Consider the following 20,942-nt stretch of genomic DNA (forward strand, 5'->3'; position numbering starts at 1 on the left):
CCAAAATAAACACTGTGTTTAGGAAGGGGAATTCAAAGGTGAACATAGACGCTGGGGAGCTAGGGGCTAGGCTGCTCTTTTCTGTGCCACCCAATGCACCAGAATTGATTATTTAGTGTATTTAGGGCTACAAGGCATTTTGTGGCACTAGACCATCCTAATTTAGCTCTAGACACTTGCCACGAATCCAACTGCCGTTCATTTGAAACATGGGAAGCTGAAAATAAATGGGAGTCTTTATCTAGTTTCTCCTTTCCCTAGGCATTTTTGGCAGGATGAAGCTCAATGGTAATACAATCTCCAGCAGCACAAACAGAACTTTAGACTGCTTTCTTGGCATATACTGTCCTTATCATTGTTGCTCAGAAAACACGTTTTATCCCTGTATCAGCTCAATCTTAAATGGCTCTAGAAGGTAGTAAACCAAAAGTCAACTCCATTGTGTTTATTTTACTGCACTCTATCTTCTTAACACTGCTGCAGAATAGAAAGAAGATAATCTAAGATGTGCTTGATTGCATTGTGAAAAATTTGCACTGTATTAGAGAGCATTTCTACTGAAAAGAGAACATGCACTGAGTATGCCCACTTTGGGCTTTATTCTTTTAATAATAATTAAATTATTATTAACATAAATTATAATTAAATTAATAACTAAATCTGAGTTTGTAATGTGCATCCCCTTGGATAAAGGGACAGGGCAGGGAAGGAGGTAATATTACAGGTGTCTGCATCAGAGCTTATTGTCTGAATTGCCATTTAATTGAAAAATAGATACTTACAAAAAGGTCAGATGAGCCACAGTCAGGGGAGGCCTGTTTCTTCCATTGGGGATAAAGGGAGTCTGGATGATGAGCAATATGTGATGACTGCACTGTACGTACCTAGAGCTGGGTAAGAACAAACTTCCCTTTATTCTCATAGGGCTCTACAAATAAGGCCTTTTAAGTGGATAATAGCATGGCTAATCCACTTGTACCGCTATATGGACATGAGGGCGTCGTGCTGACCACTTCTTCTTCCTTTGGGATGAATTAAAAGTTGACTGAAAACAGGAATAACAAAAGTTACAGAATGGACTAGCTGGGACAGGTTTTTACCTGTAATGCCAACACATTTGAAGCCACAGAACTGACTCTGAACATGTGAGGTAGCCAGAGTCTGGTTCGCTCTAAGTTACGTATCTATACAGGTCGCTCCTTTGTGTTGACTTACTGATTTATCCTGAGTGCAACGTTGCTTAGAAGTAGGTGACATATTCACACATTTTGCTCTTAAATGTGCTTACATAAAGTTCAAAAAGCATGATGCTGGAAGACTGGAGATGATAAAAAATAATTTGGGTGAGAAAAGTACTAGAATTGAATCATTAAGACTTACACCCACAGTTTTCCATTTTACATGTCCGCTGGCACAGAAGACTGGAAGTGGCACATACCTTACTGCAAGAGACATACCAGTTTGCTCCTCCAAACCTATGCTTTCCATTTTCATTTTAAAACTTTCAAACTAAACATCACGTAGAAAAATGTTGATTTATTTTTTACAAATATGGAAATTATTGTCATTACAATAGAGAGTGCCTATGGTAAATCCTGTGATTACATTGGGAGTACAGTGACTATGTATTGAAATATTTTTTAACCATGTGTTTGTCAGTAATTTGGTGTTATTATGTAGGGTATCTGGCCAAGGTTTAATTTAACTGCAGCTGAAATAACTGCTCTTTGCCATTACAGATCCCCATGGACCATCCTTTACCATTGGAAAAGCAGTGTGGTTACTTTGGGGCTTGGTATTCAACAACTCCGTGCCTGTGCAAAACCCCAAAGGGACGACGAGTAAAATCATGGTGTCGGTTTGGGCTTTCTTTGCTGTCATTTTCCTGGCTAGTTATACTGCCAACTTAGCTGCATTTATGATTCAAGAGGAATTTGTTGACCAAGTGACTGGACTGAGTGACAAAAAGGTAGGTCTTCAGCTCAAAAGAGGTCAGCGTCCATTCTTCATAATCCTTCTACAAATTTGTACTTTGTGCTAAAAAAACTCTGAGCAAGATAATAAGCTAAAACTGGATGATTTAATTCTGAGTGTAACCCTTTACAAACAAGCCTAAGAGCCAAAGAATGAAAATATCAGACTGTTATCAACGTCTTTGAGTTGCCTCTTCAAAAGTAACTGCATGAATTGAAATGCACCTTTGTTTTGTGATGGAAATAAATTACTGTTTGATTAAAAGGAATGCTTCACCAATATACAGAAGCCTGAAAAGTGAAAAAGTCAGTTTGAATGCAGGGAGGGCATATTTAAAATTATTTGAACACCTCTGTGTGGAATATTAATAATATATTAATTGACAAAATACTCATAAAACTAGCAACTATCCAGTCATTATTGGAAGCTAGTTAATGCTCCTGAAAAAATGCCTTTTTGCTTTCTGTGTAGTGCGCAAGGAAGTTATAGGAGGAGTTCAGATTTGAAGTGGTGCCAGCACAAATAAGCAAAGAGAAACGATAAAAAGTGATACACAATGTCTGTGGATGTTTGAATGTTTTCCTTGTATAAAATGACAAGAGTAAATAGGAAAAATAAACAGATATGAAAATTTGGGGTTTTGTGTTATCACATTGAAGTGAGGTGTAAATTACATAGGATAAAGCGCAGAATTGTGACGTGTTGGCGGAAGATGCTTTTCAAATTCAATAACTTCTGTGAGAATTTCACTTTGAGCAGTAGACTCTGATAGTTCACTTAAACCCTACTCAAGTTTCACACAAACTGACAAATAATAAATATGCTTATTTTTCATATTGTTTTCAATTTGTTTTTTCATATTGACCTTTCTTCTGCTGAAAGTGTACTTCACCAGATCTTTGTACTTGTGAATTTTAATCAATAGCCTTATAAATCAGAAACCTAGCAATTTCTTCTTTTTTATTTAATTTGTGTGACTGCTTTGTAATAGTGGTATTGCATGGACGGATTGAAGTCCATTTGCAAAATTATTGTTGTGATGGATATGCACAAAATACATGAAGGGCATGCTGTTTTCAAGTTGGTGCCCAGTTGTTTTAAAATGAAACTAAATATTGACATTAAGATGTAATATTTAAATAGAGTATAGCACAGGGGAGAACTTCACAAGGGATTTTTCTCAAAGAAGAGAAAATAAAGGAAATTGTTATTCAAAAGAAGGCAACAGCTCAGATAGCCTTCTCTCTGTTTTTTGTTTTAACTGGTTTTTATGACCAGCCTTTGATTGATCTCCTGAAGTATCAAAGCATGAATTGCCAGCATGGCTAGAGGAATGACAGATAAAAAGAAACAAAAAATGATAGTAGTTTTGTTTCATTAAGTTGTGTTGTTGCAAAGCCTTTGAAAAAGTATGAAGACTGTTAAATATACTTCTATTTTAAGATAATATTCTTAGTAAGAGACAGATAAAAGGTATTCTTCTCTTGAGGATTAAAAAGAAGGATTTGAGAAATGTCTTTCTCCTGTTTGTGAGAAAGTACAGAGCGTTTTCCTGGGAGGTCTCGGTTTTGGCAGGATTTGTCTTGCACCTGATGCAGCACTAGCATTCGGGTCTGCCAGTGCACCCTTGTCTTCCTCTCTTTGCTGGCCGTTTGCCAGTCTCACCTATGGGCTGGGAAAATGTCAGTATTTGTTCTGTAGCTTTTGGCTAATGACTTCCTTATTTTTGTCATTTTTCTGTTCTCTCTGCTAAGTAGGATTTTATTCCCACACAAAGCAAAACAAAAATAGAAAAATATTTGAATCAGAAAATACCATCTGTTTTTGTGTGGTCTGCTGATCATTTATTTGATCTGCCACCTTTGTTTTTATTTTGCAGTTCTTCAAATTTTGCCTGAAGCATGTAGAGATAAATCAGGGGAGCCATGCCTTTTCTGATTAAATTAAACAAGCCAGAAGTCCAGAAAAGCAATGATCTATTTCAAAACATTCTTCTTGTCATACACAGGTTTTCCCTCCTCCACAATCCTGAGGTTTCTCAGATGTAAAAAATTCAAATAATTAAGGATAGATTATGGGAATATTATCTGATTCATGTTAAATTATCTTTCTCCCCTCTTTGCCTTATTGCTGCAGTGTTGTTAGTAGGAGAGTGGTTCAGGAATTTGCAATAGTTTTACTGTTGTTCAGCAGAGAACTCTGACCCTTGCTGCAAGCAGGGCAGTAATAGGCAAAGGCCAGTGAGAAGGGACACACGTATGGGTAAAATTAATTTTAAATAAGTAATATCTAGAAGTTCAATAAATTTTTGAAAAAACTTGTGGGCTGGTGAATCAGTTTACTATTCTTCCCCTCTCCCTTTTTTCCTACTGCCACAACTGAAGAGTCAAGCTCTTTTATCAATGTTGTATTGTCAATGCAATAAAGTATTCCCAATTAGAGATACTGGGGTTTCTCAATCCAGCTCTGTATGTGATAGACTGTAGAAAAGAGAAGCCAGGAGAAAACGCTTCTCCCTCTGGGCAGTCATCCCCGACCCTCAGCATTCACCATCTTCCCATTGAGGAAATGGGTTACGCTCCAGCATCTGGTTCACCAGGTTTGATGAACACATGATAACGTGCTATTTACCCTTCTTCGCTTTAAGACCTCTTGATAGTTTCCTCAGCCTTCATACTGTTGGTAATGAATTTCTGAATGCCATGTCATCTACGTGTTACCCAGAAAGATACGGCACAGCATGTACTGGAGTTACTAGGGGTGGGTGTTCATAAACTCAAATGATTCAGAAAATGAGAAGAAAATTATATTTTGACATTCTTGGGTATGTAAAAGATTTTTAAAAGCTTTGTGTTCATAAAAAGGTACAGAAAATTAGTCCAAAAGTATCCAGCAAAGCTGGCATTTGTAGCACTTGTTACTTTTGAGACCATTTAGGTCTTTTTCATATAATCAAAGAGAGACAAGATTATTAAGAGAGAGTAGATAGCAGTGGACAGAATTGTCTTGCAAAGCATTTATCTGCTCTGATTCCTCCACACAGTCACATTTTAAGAAATGCCCCACGTGCATGTGGTCTAGGGGATTCCCTTCAAACTTAATAGGAAGCCTTAATTATGGCATTTACATGTTCCTTATTTTTGCAAGGTTCAGAGTATTCTTGTAACCTTGGCTTTAGATTTTTGTGCCATAAGATGTCACAAGTTCTCCAGTTACTTAGAGATGTGTCTCTGTGAAAACAGAGCAGGCCGAGGTCGAAAGGCAGCATGGATGATGGGGTAGTTAGGGTGACCCTCTTTCCCCAATCCATCTCTCCAGTATTAGACCTTTACAGTGCTTTTTGAGGGTTGTCAGGCATAGATATCAGCTACATTTCAGTAGCTGATGATTATAATAATAGTCTTGGAATTACTAATAGCTATATTTTTCAAAGATCAGAAATCAGATTGTCAGTGTTTTCCATCTGGTAACAGAAGAAAGGAGAGAGTTCAAATATGTGTGTTTTTCTATCAGTCCGAACCAGCCATAATTCCTGTTAAAATCTGTGTTAGCAGAGGGAGAACATGTACTATTTTCTACTATTTTAGTAATGTTTTTCACAGTTCCTTAAAATACTCCAGAACAATAACAAACTGCTCTGAATACCAGCCTTTTCAGGCAAGCACGCAAATCTTCAGATGAAGTTGGTATTTAATGTTTCTGAAAGATCACTTTACTGACTTAAGGAAATTGTCGGTTTTATTAAGGCATATAGGTAAAACAAAATAAAAGCAAAAGATTGGAATTTTGTTGCCATGTGCCACATTTCTAGCAGCTGGCGGAGCGTGGGGAAACAAGAATGAATTGGTTAGTATTCTGAATAACAGTAGATCTCTCCACAATTATGATTCAAGCAGGGGGCTAGTGCATTCAATTTAAGGATTTTATTAATGATTTAAAAAAAAATTAGCATTTCAGAATATGTCTAGGAAGAAAACTGGTTCCTAGCAGACATGATATATTTTGTTTCACATCATGGGGCTTCAGTGAAAATGTGTGCATGTAGAGACTTGATCCTTTTTTCTTTCTTGTCTCATGCCTGCCACATAGATCTTTGCTGCAATTGCAGAGCCGATACGCTTCTCCAGGACATGTCAGTTCACAGAATATAAGTTTAAAATTATTGATGAGAACTTTATACACCTTAGATATGAGTGCACTGCTAGTAAAAAGATTTGAAACCCTTTCTTTCTTCTTTACAAGTAGTCTGTGAGCAGGCAGTAGTAGCAGACAATAGTTTCAAAAAAATTGTCTCCTTGTGACTGTTAAAATTTGTTGGTTGGGTGTCTTGTGCCAAGAAATTCCAGTCTGTGGATAGTGTTTGGAACTATTCATCTGCTTCTTACTCCCTGTGATCTTTGAATGAACTAGTACTTTTTATTAATCTCTGCTCTCCTGCAGAAATATTTTGTGTTCTGTGAACAATTTGAGACAGATACCTCAATTCCTTCAACTGTTCCTATGGGAGGAAACTCCTCCCAACATCTTAAACTCATATGAATGTTCTTGAAAAGTGAGAATATTCAGAGCCAAACTCCATTTCTAAATTACGAGGATACTCCACCATAATCTCCCTGTTCCCCCAGTTCCCCTGCCATACCCCAGGATTAAGAAATGAACTTGGAGAATGCTCACCACAGCTAAATTTCCAAAAAACGTCAGCTGTAGGAGCAGCAGCAATTTTTACACGTCCCGAAATCAACATTGTTTCTTTAATTATTTTTTCCAGTTCTATTGACTGGAAAATTTGATCCAGATATTAGGTAGATATTGGAAGCCATCTCACTACTTCAGGGATTCATTATCTCTAGATTTAAATAAAGTTAATAGCAAGCTACATCTGTGTCAGTAGAATCTCTGGACATATATTTAAGAGCAGGGTTTGTTTCAGTGCTGCATAATAAACTCAAAAAAGGAGATAGCAAATATAGACTAAGAACCATGACTAGTGTACAGTGTAATTTTAGTGCATGGGTCAATTAGTATGTGTAAAGTAGTAGCAAAGTAATAATTTAAACAGTAAAGCTGTGAAAAGGGAAAATGAGAAAAGTAAGACATCTGCTAGCTAAACAAATAGAGAAAAATAGAGTTCATTCCTTTATGCTTTGTCAAAATATGCTTAATTAAAATGAAGCATTTAATTGTAGTTCTGTAACATGAAAATATTGTTGCAGCAATAATTTCACAGGCAAGGTTTGACGGAATTGAAAATACTCCCAGTTTTTGTATAAGCCTATTTGTATTCTCTTTGCAAATTGGCACTGGATCCTGGGAAATCTTGATGCACTGAGACCAATCTTTAAAAAGAGAAGTATTACGTATGTAGCCCAAAGGAAGCAGCAGCTGTATAAATATTAGCTGTCTCTTGCAGCACAGGGTATATAGATTGCTCTCCTAACTTCAACAGTAAAAACAGAGTGCATTTTACCGTGGAATTCATGGGTGACTGCTTTTATCAATGCTCAATTGAATTTCCTCATTAGCCAATAGTTCCTCTAATTTGGGTGGCCTTTTTCATTTATTTCTTAAAGAGACATTTTAACTTAATCCTAAAGTGTCATTTAGTATTTAAAGGGAGATATTGAAAAGGCACATATAAAATTTTCAGGTCTGTTAGCAGAAGTTTATGTGAGATTATCTGAATGATATCCAAATATGAAACCTGAGTGTGCCCTGAGCTATCGCTATTCCTCTGCAGATATTCCCTGGCTTGTTAGTCTGAGCTGATGCAATCGTGATACAGAGAGTAAAAGTGTAGAATCAACCTATATGCCCTCAAGCAAATAGTTTGTAGTTTTCAATTGTAGGAATAAATAGGGACTAGGATTATAGGTGTGAGAGCTCCAGGAGCCCTTTTCATGTCAAGTGATACAGCTGCTGAGCCCCCGAGGGAGATGTGAGACCTTTTATTCCCCTTGAAACACGGCGGTGGAAGGAAAGCAGCCCTCACCCTGTCCCCGCTTCGCACAACCTTCCTGCAGTCACCCGCCCCCGCCGGCAGCCCTGCGCTGGGCTCCCTGTCAGGTACTGCAAATGATCCTCCTGCCGCCTTTGTGCGGGGACCCACAATGTCTCAGCTGAGATGGAGGTGTGAAATGACTACTGACAAAATACTGTTTTCTTTTGATTGCTGTTTACCAGTGTGTCTGCTTGTAGTTTGGGTTCTCTAGGGAGATGTTGGCAGATAAGGAACATCTTCCAGTATCTCTCTGCTCCAGTTTCTGCTGGCCTGTTATATCACAGTGTATGGGAGAAAGTCACGTTACAGTGGCAAAATTGAGCTGTTTTTACTTTGGATGTAGATGTTCCTGTAAGTTCAGTCAGTGTGAAGACACAGTTTCTGGTATAATAGAGCTGAATTAACCCACAGCATTTGCCTAGAAGAAATGTGAGGCAGCTTATACCACTTCTGTTTTTTTCAACCTCAAATTGCCCTTCTTCGCATTTTGAATGCCTGAAACACTTCGCTTTTCCCTTTTCCCTCTAGTTTCAAAGGCCGTATGATTATTCACCTCCTTTTCGATTTGGAACAGTCCCAAATGGAAGCACAGAGAGGAATATCAGAAACAACTACCCTGATATGCACCTTTACATGACGAAGTATAATCAGAAAGGAGTTGAAGATGCCTTGGTCAGCTTGAAAACTGGGTAAGCTTTTTTTCCCATGGATTTTAGAGTACTGTAGACTTGCAAAACCTGAGAAATATTAATCTGTGCTTACTGTGATACTGAACAGACTGATGTCAGGCATGCCGTGTAGTACATCACTTTTTTTTTTTTCACCTGCATTGTACAGATACCGGAAAGGAAAACAATTGCCTGTGATTTGTATGACTATTTTAAAATTGCATGGAAGCTTCGATGTCTTACGTAAAATAGATTCAAAGAGCAGAATTAGTATTTCTCAGATTTAAAGAGAGCTGATACAGATGGACCTGGATTTTGGTGGGGGCTCAATACAGAACATAATGTTTCATACAGCACCTTGTTATCTTTGCAGAACTCTCTCTCATAGGAATGTGCTTTCGCAGAGTGAATTTCTGACAAAGCTTGTTTGTCTGGCCAGTGTGCAACTACTTGTTATTTCTTTTCAACCTCCCATCCCTTTGGTATGCTTTTAGGACCACTCTTACATTTTCTTCCCTCCTCTAATTAGCACGGCCCTGTACCTTTACTGTCACATCTGAAGTATTGACTTTGATCTTCGTAAAATCTGTTGAGATGAAATAGTCCCAAATGTACTATCTAATCCTGCTTCTGGCAATCTTGGTAAATATTCTGGGAAATATTATTGTCCTTCTTCCTTAAGATCTGAGATTTAGACTTGAGTGCCATCCATCCTTTTCTGTCTCTGAAGTAGCCCATTCTGCATGGTTGGACAGAGAGACCGAATTTTGATTCTTAATCCTCAAAAGGTATGAGAGTGACTCACTACCTGTATCAGTATTCATCTGGGTGACAGGAATGTGTTAGCTCTAGTAATCTTTTCTAAAGATCTAGGCTTGATAATAGCATGCGTATTTTCGTTAATAATACTGGCTTACAATAATCGTAACTTATCAATATAGTTTGTTTAGATTTGGTTTGTTTTGAAGTGAGAAGGCTAAGTTACCCATAGTGGATTTAAGTACGTCTACTCTAGTGGCTGTTTCAAGGCACGTCTCGCCTGCTATTATTTATGGTGAAGGCAGGACACATTTCTTCCTATACTAAATTAGCTGTTCCTTTTGGTCCTTTTTTGGGAACTGCTTGTCCTTTTAATTTTTACTCCCCTTCTCCCAGACATGTAGAGGATAGTAACATATTTCTTGCACGAAAAAACCTGAAGTTCCCAAATTTTTCCTCAAACTGCACATTCCCTTCTTTAAAAAATTATCCTTCCTACTGTTTCCTTCTCTGCTGTCTCCGTGTTCCTGTCTGGACTCCCTCTGTCACCATTTCTCAAGGCATTCTCAGCTGGCATTTCCCAAGCACAGTTTGTCCCATTCTCAGATAGACCTGTAACATAATGGGAGATGACCCTCGCCCAAGGTCTTCCAAACTGGAGGCAGAGCTCCTGCTCCCACCGGGCCTGTGCAAGTTCTGTTCCTGGGTGGCAGCTAAATTGTGCATTATAGATAGTCAGCTGAATGCTACCGTTCCTGCTGTGAATTTTTAAAGAAGAAGCTATCCTTAATTTCAGCCATTGTTTGGGCTTGTTCAGTTGGATGGATAGTTTATTTAGGGGATGTATATTCCTCGTCCTTTTTACCAACCATTTGTGCTACTGAAAGCCCTGGAAAACTGCTGCTAGCTTTAAAATCAGGCCACCTGTCAGATACTTAAGCATGAAAAGGGCAGGCTACCTGACTGCAGGGCAGTTCAGGACATTCACTAAAACTCAGGCTGGCTGCTCTTGTGCCAGCTACTGCTCGTCCTCAAAAGCTTTAGTCCTTTTGACAGCATAAGCTATTCATTTTTTATAGATTTTTTTTTCCCCTACTGGAGTTTCTTTCCTCTTCTAAGTGATTTCTGAGTGTGGACACCCCCAGGTGTCTACCTTGCTCCCCTTGACTGACATTTCTGTAGCAGATGGTGCAAACAAGCTGCCATGTGCGGTGTTTTCTGGATCAATATAAGTAACTGCTACATACAGCTGCGCTCCTTAGTATTTTGTCTGATGGCACCTACAGAAGGATTAAACAGCATGCCATCGGCTGCTGAAGTTTCCCACAATAGAAGTGTCACGTTGTGTTTGCTTATATCACAGGTTTGGGCAGCAGAGTAGCGTCAAGTGGGCTTACATATTTTCTGCCTTCAGTTTCTGCAGAGCAAGAACTGTGCAAAGACCCAATCAATGTGATAACTGCGGGCACTAAACTCGGTTACAGATCGGGCGGCATGATTGTACCTTCTTTTTGCCTCAGAGTGGTTTCTCTCTGGAAAGGTGATTTCATTTAGGTGACCAGACCGACCAGGCTCTGTCATCCTCACCTGTCACTTGCACCTTGAGCCCACCCAGATTTTCCTTTTTGCTAAGATGTTTGGTGAGGATGTGATGTAGTTCCCATGGCTGACGCCCCAGGGATCTCTGGAGCTACAAGTGTCCTGAATGAAAGAGATGAGACTCTATAATATGGCACTGTAATAACTTGCATTCTTTGTAGGAAGGAGAATAGGCAAGCATGCATAGGTATTTAGTAACGTATTACAATTGCCTGCCTCTTCTTTTTCTCCAGACTCATATTCTTCAAAACCATCATTTTTCACTTTTTCTACCGAATTTTCTGTTCTGTTCCTCAGCATACATAACCGTTTCCACATTTTTATGTGCCTGCACTGTATCGTCTTCCTCTCTCCCTCATGAATTGTTTGACCAGGTTGTTTCTCTCTCCCATGTAAAGTTTGCCCTTTCATCCTTATCTAGACCTGATCCAGCTTTCACTTTCCCTACTTCACTTGATCCCATGATTTTTAATACATCTTGCTCCATGGAGCCTATGTTGCTACTGCTCTTTTGAGGATGACCTGTCTCTCCTTCCTCAAACTGCTTATGCTTCCGAGCAAATATATAATTTCTATTTTCCTCTTCAGTGTGTATGGGTTCTGCTTACCTTATTATAGCTATTTTGTCTGTTTTCATCTTTATCTCTTGTCAAAGCTGTTCCTCTACTTTTATCTTTTTTCTTTCTTCATCCTCATCATTGGTAGCATACAACAAGCAATTTTTCTTACGTATGGTAAACTTGCTGCTTCTGCACAGCTTTTGGAAGATGAACTACCTGGTAATTATAGAGTCATAGACTATAGACCTGGGAAGGACTTGCAAAGACTGTCTGGTTGATAACTGCTGCTGTGAGTCAAAATAAATAGTACCTGTGTTATTCCTGAAGAATGTTTGTATAACCTGTATGTATTTCCAATCTCACTTTTAAAACTACTTTTGCTTAATTGAAGACATAAGATTTAGTCCCCTTTAATTCCTTATATATAGTGTTTGATTCTAATTTTAAGGTGGAGCAAAAAATACCAGCAATCAGGCAATACTCAGTGACTGAATAATGGTACACAGGTGGCATCTGGTCTGAATAGAATCCAACTATCAAGTAGTCTCTTGTCACAGTTCAGTCTGGTGGTGCTGTATCTCAAACTCTTAAGTCTTTCAATCAGCTTTAATTAGCCTTCGCCTCTTGAGATGTATTGGGAATATCTTGGTCTCTGGGACCATCGTGTTTAATAGATAATGTTATTGAGTTGAACTGGAAGGAGAAAGTGGGAAGGAGACGAACATAAAGCTGCAGATGCACAGATTTCTCTAACATTTCTTTTTTGTTGGAGACATGCTCATGCCCCTTTCCTCATTCTGAAAACAAATTAAAAAACAAACTGGGTTTTTTATCTTGCTTTCTCACAAGAAGTGAAAAATCAGCTGCTTCAGTCCAGTCGCTGATGTGGCCAGGAAAAAACCACAAGGGCAGAAATACGGATAGAAACGTGTATAAAATAAAAGATGTTCTGGCCTTTATTTCCTGGTCTGCTGTAGGGTTTAGAGAGCTCTTGTGTTGGGGTATTGCTGTACATGCAGAGATGAGTGTGCACACATCCGTGCCTGGGAAGCCTTGAACAAAATACCCAGCCCCTTTCTGTTTTCATCTTTGAGAGACGAAGCTAATAGTGTTTCAGAAATTAACTTACAAGGAAAGCATCTGCATTTGTTTTTTTCAATTAGAACAAACAACTTCACTACATGGGCAATAAGCTTGGATCTATCTTGTTCAATTAGCATCGAAAACGTTTAAGATCATTCTAGAAAGGAATCAACTGGGAAATGCTGCAAATCAAAGTGGAAATGAGATTTTTGCTTTATACTGACATTGACATTATCCCTGCTCCTTCAGGTGAATCCCCCTGGGGGGTTCATTGCATCTAACTAGTGAAGGCTTGTTGCTAACTAGTGAAGGCTTGTTGCTATCAACGGTGAAGGCAAATTTATCAGCTACATTGTCTTTTCCCCTTTGATAAGAAATCAACCTTTGTTTCTGAAAATATTTAAAAAACCCTGTAAAGTCTCAGTAATATCTACCTCTTGTCAATAATGTCTCATTTCTGAGATTCACAAATACAGTTCTCAGAAAGCTGCGAAACACCATTTGAACAACAGCAGAACTTTCTGTATTTATTAGTTAAAGGTATGAGTTTGCAACCAGCCTTGTTAAAAGGGAGAAAAATCCATGCACCTTGTTATTGAAGTACTACTTAATATTTTTCAAAATGGCAAAATATTGTCCCTCCTTCAATGCAATTGAGTACTGAAAGTAAGCATGATCTTGTAAGCTTGTCAAAAAATGTACCGGTGTTTTTCCCTAAATTTCACGCGTGTAAGGGATCAGCTGAACCACATGTGCTGTGCTACCTGCAGAGCTTCAGCTTGCTCTTCAGGCAGGACTGAGCAGCTCAGGAATTCTCCAGAGTTTTTTGTTCCTTTTCCTTAATGAAAACAGAAATGGCAGTTATTTTCCTGAGCATTATTCAGAAGAGTAAAGTCTTTAAGACAGTAGCTAATGTATTCTTGGTGGGTGAAGTCCAGCTCAGTTAGAGCCGTGGTGGCTCCTCTGTGTTCTTTAGATGTTTATTGATCAAATAAAGCTCTAAAAATGCATTGCAAGCATTTCTGTCTGTACTGGGTTTAATTAATCTACATTTCTAGAACCCTCTGTACCAGAGAGACAGATCCTATTGATTTTGCCTCTTGAAGAGAGAATAAGTCTTCGAATAGGAAGTAGTTAATTATTGCGTTATGTTTACAGTGGCTGTTTGGGTTTGTTTGCTTCTGTTTGCCTTGCTATATTTTTCCAGAAGAGGTTATAGTTAAAGAATGTTATCTTTTTGCAAGCAAAACAACCTTACCTGTTGTAATTATTTGGTGTAGGTTGTATCAGCTCATAGCTGTTGAGTTTGCATGTAGTGTTTCTCCGTGTGTGAGTGTTCTGCGGCTGTAAAACTGTCAAGAGGAGAAAATGCAATGGCAATAAACTGGAAATACATGTCATGTTCTCACCTTTTCCCCAGCACATCTACACTGGAATATTGTCTGGGATTTAACTGCTAATGGCTGAAATTAGAAAATTTAATTGGGAGAGTCTCTTCTTGATATGGAGATAAGTTGGGAAACTTCCCCTTGCCTATTGCCCATCACTGATGAATCCATCTAATTTTTTCTTCACTTCCTTAGTTTTCCTGGATATGAGGACTGCAGCTGAGTGTCACGCAGTGTCTGTCTTCTTTCAAGAAAAGAGATGGTCTAACTGATGCTGTGTTACAGCAGCATGTTGATGTGAGGACTTTATTGCAGTTTCATTGCCGAAAGCTGAGAATACAACTTGTTTCAAGGAAGCTGCAGTAATGAATCCCTTGTGTTCCCCAGGCAAGCAGCCCCTTGTGGTACAGCTGCAGACCCCCTCGCTGTCGTAAGCGGTTTTCAGTTTTTATTTACAACAGCCACAGCTGTGACTATATATTCAGGGATTCGATGCTGAAGTTTACTTGGGACTCCATCTGCCTTCCTGTTAAAGATTGCTACGCTTGGTAGTTTATACACATCAAGTTTAATACCTTACTCCCTCGTCGCCTGTGGCATACTGGTGGAAATACGAAGCCGCTTGGAAAGAATGCCGCGGTGATAGCGTTTCTGTACTGCCGGAGCCTCGGCAGGTCTGGCCTCAGATTGTAAAATTTGAGCTGTCCCCTGAGAAGATGCTGTCGGCCTGCAGGCGTGTCCCGAGCTGCTAGTCCCTTTGATAGGGATGATTCTAGTCCTCAGCATTTTTTAATTAACGACAAATAATAATGCTAGAAGAAACACCTGGAAGTATCTAACTGAACAGTGTGAATGGCATGAGGAGTTATTTGCTCCCCACAAGCACGCTCTCCCATGTGAAAACAACAGTTTGATTATTAGTATTTTTTTTAGAATCCTATGATACTAAGCAGAGGAAGTGCACGAGAAGACCCTAGAAGTCTCTGATGCCCTTTTAACCCTCTGTCTCTAAGTTTATTGGCCTGAATTGGATTTATGTTGTGCTTACAGTGCTTATAAATTGTATCCAATTCACAGCTTTGCACACTCTGTTATTTGCTGAACAGATACGAACTGGTCGGAGGCTGCGCTGGCAGCTTCTGCAGCCTGGCACAGGCGTAACCAGGAGGCAAACATCTCCATTGCTGTCAGCTGGAACACAATTCAGATTGTGCCCAGCAGGTCCTTCTGTTAATTAGGTCTGTCAATTAAAGTGGTGGTGTGCCTAAAGTGAAAAACAGAACAAACTTGTCTTTTAGGCAGCCAGCTGACATCGCCACTTGGATGCAAAAACAATTTCAGTATTTTTTTCAGTATTTTCAGTGTATTTTTACAGAAAAATTGTCATCAACATTTTCAGCAAAGGAAAAGCTTCCTAGTTTTTATACTTTCTGTGGTTCATACCTTTTCACCTAAAAAGAGGAGGGAAAGCTATGAGAGAAATTACCTGTTCGAGAGAAAAATTATATATTTTAATTTTTCATAAAAAGCACAAGTTCTTCATCATTCTTGTGGGCAGATAACAACTGCTTGCAACCGGAACTCAAAGAAATGTTCAGCAGACATAAATCTTTAAACTTTTAATCTAGTGGCTCGATATTTTTTTGACTTTTCTGATTGACAACACCTTACAGTGTTTGCAATTGAGAATATTCATTCTTTTCTTAGACTTTTAATATTACAGTACATATGACAATTCTTTTTCCAAATTTTTAAGAAATTGCCAGAGATGGTTGACTCTGAAGTGTGTTTGAGGGAGAAAGGGGAAGATATCTGTAAAAATTTATTGCTTGCAACCCGCCTGGATGCCTATTATGATACATGAAGAGAGAAACTGTGCTGAAGACAGCTTTAGCACAAGCACTACTTTATGCAACTGAATTTTAAAATAATGTATCAAATCCTTAATATCCAGCTGTCATTCTAAGAACATGATGTTTTCCTGCTTTCTCATGGCCTGCTCGTCAAAGCTCTCTATTCTGAGCCTGCTTGGGTTTTGTGTTTTTCACAGGCTTCAAAAACAGGATTAAAAAATCAAATACAGCAACCGAAATAACCAGTTTTTAGATGGGTGATCCTTGCTCCAGTCACATTTTTAAGATGTCATTGAAACAGCAGCCTGTAGTTGTTGTATGTACTGAACTTAATGAAGAGGGAATGATGTTCTCTTTCAAAGTGTCTTTCAAAGTATGAAAGCCTTAGAGATCTTTTGGGATACTCAGAATTCACCAGTTTAAACTACTGAATCTGAAACTCGTTTATTCACATGTGATTGGAAAAATATTTTCCTGAGTCTGCATCTGCTGTTACTACAACAAAACTTATATTATAAAGATAGGAATCAGCCTTTTTTTTTTTAAAGAAAAAAGGAAAGTACTGAGTGATGAATCCAATTTGTATCTCTAAATGTTTTTTCGTTAAGGAGAAATGTTTAAGAAAATTACTGTCCATATTTTCATCAGATCTATAGGATATTAATTTAAAAGATTTTTGTGAGACCCTGGAAGGGCAAATTATTGTGCCAGGTGATCATTCCTTTAAGGGGGTGATAAATCCAAAATGTGAATGTGTGACAAAAGATGAGAAATTAATATTTCAGATAATTCACTATGAATGGTACCTAGAACTAATGGTCAGGAATATAAAATAGCTTAGAGGACTGATTTAACTAGCTCCTGGATTGCTCTACTTCCGTACAAAGGCACCCACTAGACCATTTTCCTGGATATAACTTCTGGACATTTTTGGAGGCTGATGCTTAGAAACATCCATTTCTGCAGCTGGTCTGAAAGACAAAATAAAAAATTCAATAGAGCCATGAGACAGGACCATGGGAACTCCTTAGAAAAGGGCTGAACTGAACTTTAATTTTCTCAGTCAAATGAAACCGAGCTAGACCACATCTGAAGCACTGATGAGTTCAGGCAACTTTTGCTGTAAATCGTATATGGAGTATCATATTTTATGTCTGCATACTTTCTGCCTCGTAGCTGGAGTGGAAATAGAGATGTAAAATACTTTCAGAAATTTTTGTTCTGTAGTACTCTTTAGTGCTGACAACTTGAAATAATCACAACTGTAGGCCACTTGAGTGTTTTTTGTTTAAGTAAAACTGAACATCAGTCGGTCTCTCCTCTTCGCTCTCTCCTCTCTCTCTCTCTTTTCCCTGTTTGGCACCAGGCCTTTGTAAAGGTCAGTAGTGATTGATAGAATATTGCATTTGTAGAGTTAAATTGGCATAATTACATTCTGGAGATCAGGTGTTGTGAATACCAAAATTAAAGCAAGCTCAGAAAGAAGCTGAAGGAAGTGGTGGAAGGTGAAGAGCTTGGCAGCTGTTAAACATGATGGGGCTTAATGCAGCCTGTAGCTCATGAAATATCCATTCATCTGAAGCCAAGAAAATATATTCAGGGACGTTAGCATCCATACATGCCTTATTTCTTTTATTCCTCCTTAAGCATCTGTTGTTTGCCAGTGTCATCATTATCGGGACCTAAGTCAACAGTGAGGGTCTACTGCCCATGTACAGGTATTCCTAACCATATATACCTCTGGGGAACTTGTAAGTCAAACAGCACTGAACAAAGATCCAAAACTACCTGGGAGAGCGAGATGTTTGCCATGCTCCAGAATGCCTATTTATCCTTATCAATTTTGACAGTAAGTACTAAATTATTGTACAAATACAGATACGCTTTCCTTAAAACCATCTGAAGGAGCTAATAATGTGAGTAACGATTTTCTTCCTGACATTCTGTAAAAAAGAAATCTCTGCTAAACAGTTTGGCCCATTCAGTATTTTCTCTCCAGGTTGACCAGATTCAGGCAACTTCTGCATTCAATAGCTTCACTTACTTTGGCATCAGATGGTGGGGGTAACTTAATTTCAATTTAAATTATGATGCTTTCTTTTGGACTTCCATCTAATATTTGTTTCAATGCTCATTCTAATATTCATTTTGGTATTGGACTCTGAGGGGAATGATTTTCAGTTGATGTTACAACTGTAGTCGCCCAAGCTAGGAATGGGAAAGCTGGTTTGCAACTGGGCACCTGCTATTTGTGCTGAAAGACTGCAGAGATATGAAAACATTCAAATTTGCTGTTCCTTCTAGGCACGTTTTTCTGTTCGCTAAAATATCAATTCTCCAATCTAATAGCTTAAAAGAAACGTGTGACTGAATCAGCATAGCTTTCCTGCTTTTACTGCTAGCGTTACTGCCGAAGTGAGCGGAGTGCAGGGTTTGGACTACAAAGTGCTACCAAGCTGGCAGCACAGAGATAAAGGCTTCCTATGGCATTTCCATTTGTGGCAGGATTTTCTGGCATCAGTTTTTCTGATGGCTGATGCCTGTTTCCCCATCACTTGCCGTCCTTTCAGGAAATGCAGTTATTCTCACATTCCTGTATTTCTTCCACATGTGTTAAAAAGTCAAAATAAATAACTGACTGATAGAACTTAATGTGCTGTTCAGGGGACTTTCTGGGGGAGGCTGGCTGTTAGAAGAACAGGCAAATACTAATATTGGCATTTAGAGGGTTGTTGGGATCTAAGGCGGCACTCATTGAAATGTCTGGGGAAGCTCGTACCTCAATAGTTTCAAGTTACCTATAAACAGAAGCAGACATCATCATCTCCTTTTAAGCTGGGTCACATTTTCAGGAATTTCTTCGTGGCATAAGATAAATGCACTGCCTTTTTTTTTTTTTTTTTTTTTTAAGAAAAAAAAAAAACCAACCCTGACTCTCCTGTTCAGCTGATCCATAGCAACTTGCCTCTAGGGAAAAAAAAATGGTTTATAGTAATTTATTTCTAATTCCTTTACTCAGTACCTGAGTGCTCTTCTGATTTTTTTGAAAAAAGGTTATCTCCTGTGTCTATATTACCATTTTTTAGGTAATGCAGTTATCTATCTAATGTCTTTAATTATTACAAAGTACCTGGAACTAAAATGAACAGGTCGAAGTAGCTCTAGCCTATCTAACCCCTCTTCTTTTGAGAAGAAGCTATTCTGAGTTTTAGTATTCATTTGATTTGGGGATGAGATCAGGTGCTTGGTGAAATGTGCTGAATTTATCCTTCATTATGCTATTGTAACTGGGACAAAACCTTTAATCTAAAAATATATTCCCTCTCCTCAACTTTTCAAATTTTGTGTTTTGATAAATTGACGCTTTGCAAGTATTTCATTGCTTGGCTTCTGAGACTTGAAGTGGGACACTATTCCGCTGTATAAATTAATCATAAAGGCATGCTAAATTTTCCATTATTTTGTTGCTAAGGGAAATGTTATAGGGACTGGGAAGGTGAGTGGAGAGGGGTGGTGAATGGGAGCGCCTGTGAGAAAGGAGGGTGAATATGCCCGCTCAGGTAACCACAGCCAAGTGATGTAGGAATGTCACCTCTGACAGGTGAGGTGAAGCCTCCACAATCTCTCACAATGGTGTTAATGTTTGTCAGAGCTTGCTCTGTCGAATCTTGTGTCTGCAGTTTCTGTGTGAAGATTGAAGCGAGGACAGTTTGAGCTGGGAGAAAAGTCGAAAGCTCATTCCCTGCTAATGAGTTCATCATTTAACTGGGTTAAACTTTGCTAACCTGCGTTGTTGCAGGGGGTTGGTTGTTAAATTTTCCCCTAATGAATTGGCAATGTCAAGATGTCAAGAAATCCATCCAGTGTATGTGAACTTAACATCTGCGTGGAGCTATTTGAGTATGTGCTAAAAAATAAAGTCACTGCTGGTGATGAAGTGCCATCAGATAACCTGAAATGCATTTTAGTCAAAACTGGGTAAAAGAAGTCATCAGTCCTTCCTGCTAAAGGTTAAATGTCTGCTTCTCTTGCTCCAGCAATATCAAAGTGTCACTTTAGAGCACTTTCATTGAAGCCTCGTCTTCAGAGCAGCCTTCTTTCCCTTTGATTGCTGCGTCATTCCATAGTGACCTTTTGGCACTCGATCCCCTGGACACAGCTTTAGAGATGCACAAATGACGTTGTCTCTCTCATTGTGTACTCTTGACATACTTTCTTTTATCCCTTCTGTGGATAAAGAAGGGATAAAATGTAAATTAATGAATTTGTAGTACATCTGTAAATCTGTCATGTAAATCCATCATATTTTAAAGCCAGTATTTTTGCACTTGCTGCATTCCCAGCAATGGTATTGATGATCTCTGAAATATATGCTTATGTTTATTCTAGCCTTAAGTGGATACCAGTTTTTTGCCTAATACCAAATTATAAATGCAACTTTAAGGGTCATGTAAGGCATCTATTCTGCAGATTCTGCAATTTATTTTAAAAATCAAAACAGCTGAAAAGCAGCGGGGCTTTGCATAATGTTTTGAAAATGAGCTGTGCCTCTCTGAAATTACATTTAGGAGACAAAGCTTTAGTAGGTAAAAGTGCTCTTGATGATGGGGGTGGGAGTAAAGAGGGGAGGGCGAAGGTGGAAGTATTGTTTGAGGATTCACTGACTTGCAGTCTGATATTTGTAATAAGACAGTAATTTCAAATATTCTGCTTTCAAAAGACATGTCTGGAGCCTTAGTAAACAGGTATGACACTTGCTATGTAATAATCTTTGTAGTCTCTTTTGCATTTATTTACCACCAAATTTGAGGAATAACATCACTTCGCTTTTTTTAAGTCAGCGAGGCAAATTTCAAAAATAGATCTGTTTTCATTAACTATCTTTCCTCAGAATAAAATTTATATAATTTATAATGAATAATTATTCTTAAATATGTAGTTGACCTTTACGTTTCCAGAACAACCCCCAGAAGGAGCATATTTGAGTTAAAACTCTTCATCAAAAATAATGTAGAAAAGTCATTACGATACAGCTGTTTACAGCAAAATGCAGTGCAAGC

At 38.5% G+C, this 20,942-nt stretch overlaps 1 protein-coding gene across 3 annotated transcripts in view; it reads left to right on the forward strand.

Annotated features, from left to right (window-relative positions):
* GRIN2A (glutamate ionotropic receptor NMDA type subunit 2A) overlaps positions 1-20,942 on the forward strand; it is a 195,232-nt gene that overhangs the window by 144,101 nt on the left and 30,189 nt on the right. For all 3 annotated transcript variants that reach the window (XM_087732432.1, XM_087732433.1, XM_087732434.1), the window contains exons 10-11: positions 1,740-1,969; positions 8,501-8,661. In XM_087732432.1, coding sequence (XP_087588558.1) covers positions 1,740-1,969; positions 8,501-8,661 — 391 coding nt within the window. The remainder of the gene's footprint in view (positions 1-1,739; positions 1,970-8,500; positions 8,662-20,942) is intronic.

The sequence above is a fragment of the Nipponia nippon genome, unplaced genomic scaffold (assembly GCF_047370975.1).
Source record: "Nipponia nippon isolate SJK-2023a ecotype South Korea unplaced genomic scaffold, ASM4737097v1 scaffold_5, whole genome shotgun sequence".
Taxonomy (NCBI): Eukaryota; Metazoa; Chordata; class Aves; order Pelecaniformes; family Threskiornithidae; genus Nipponia; species Nipponia nippon.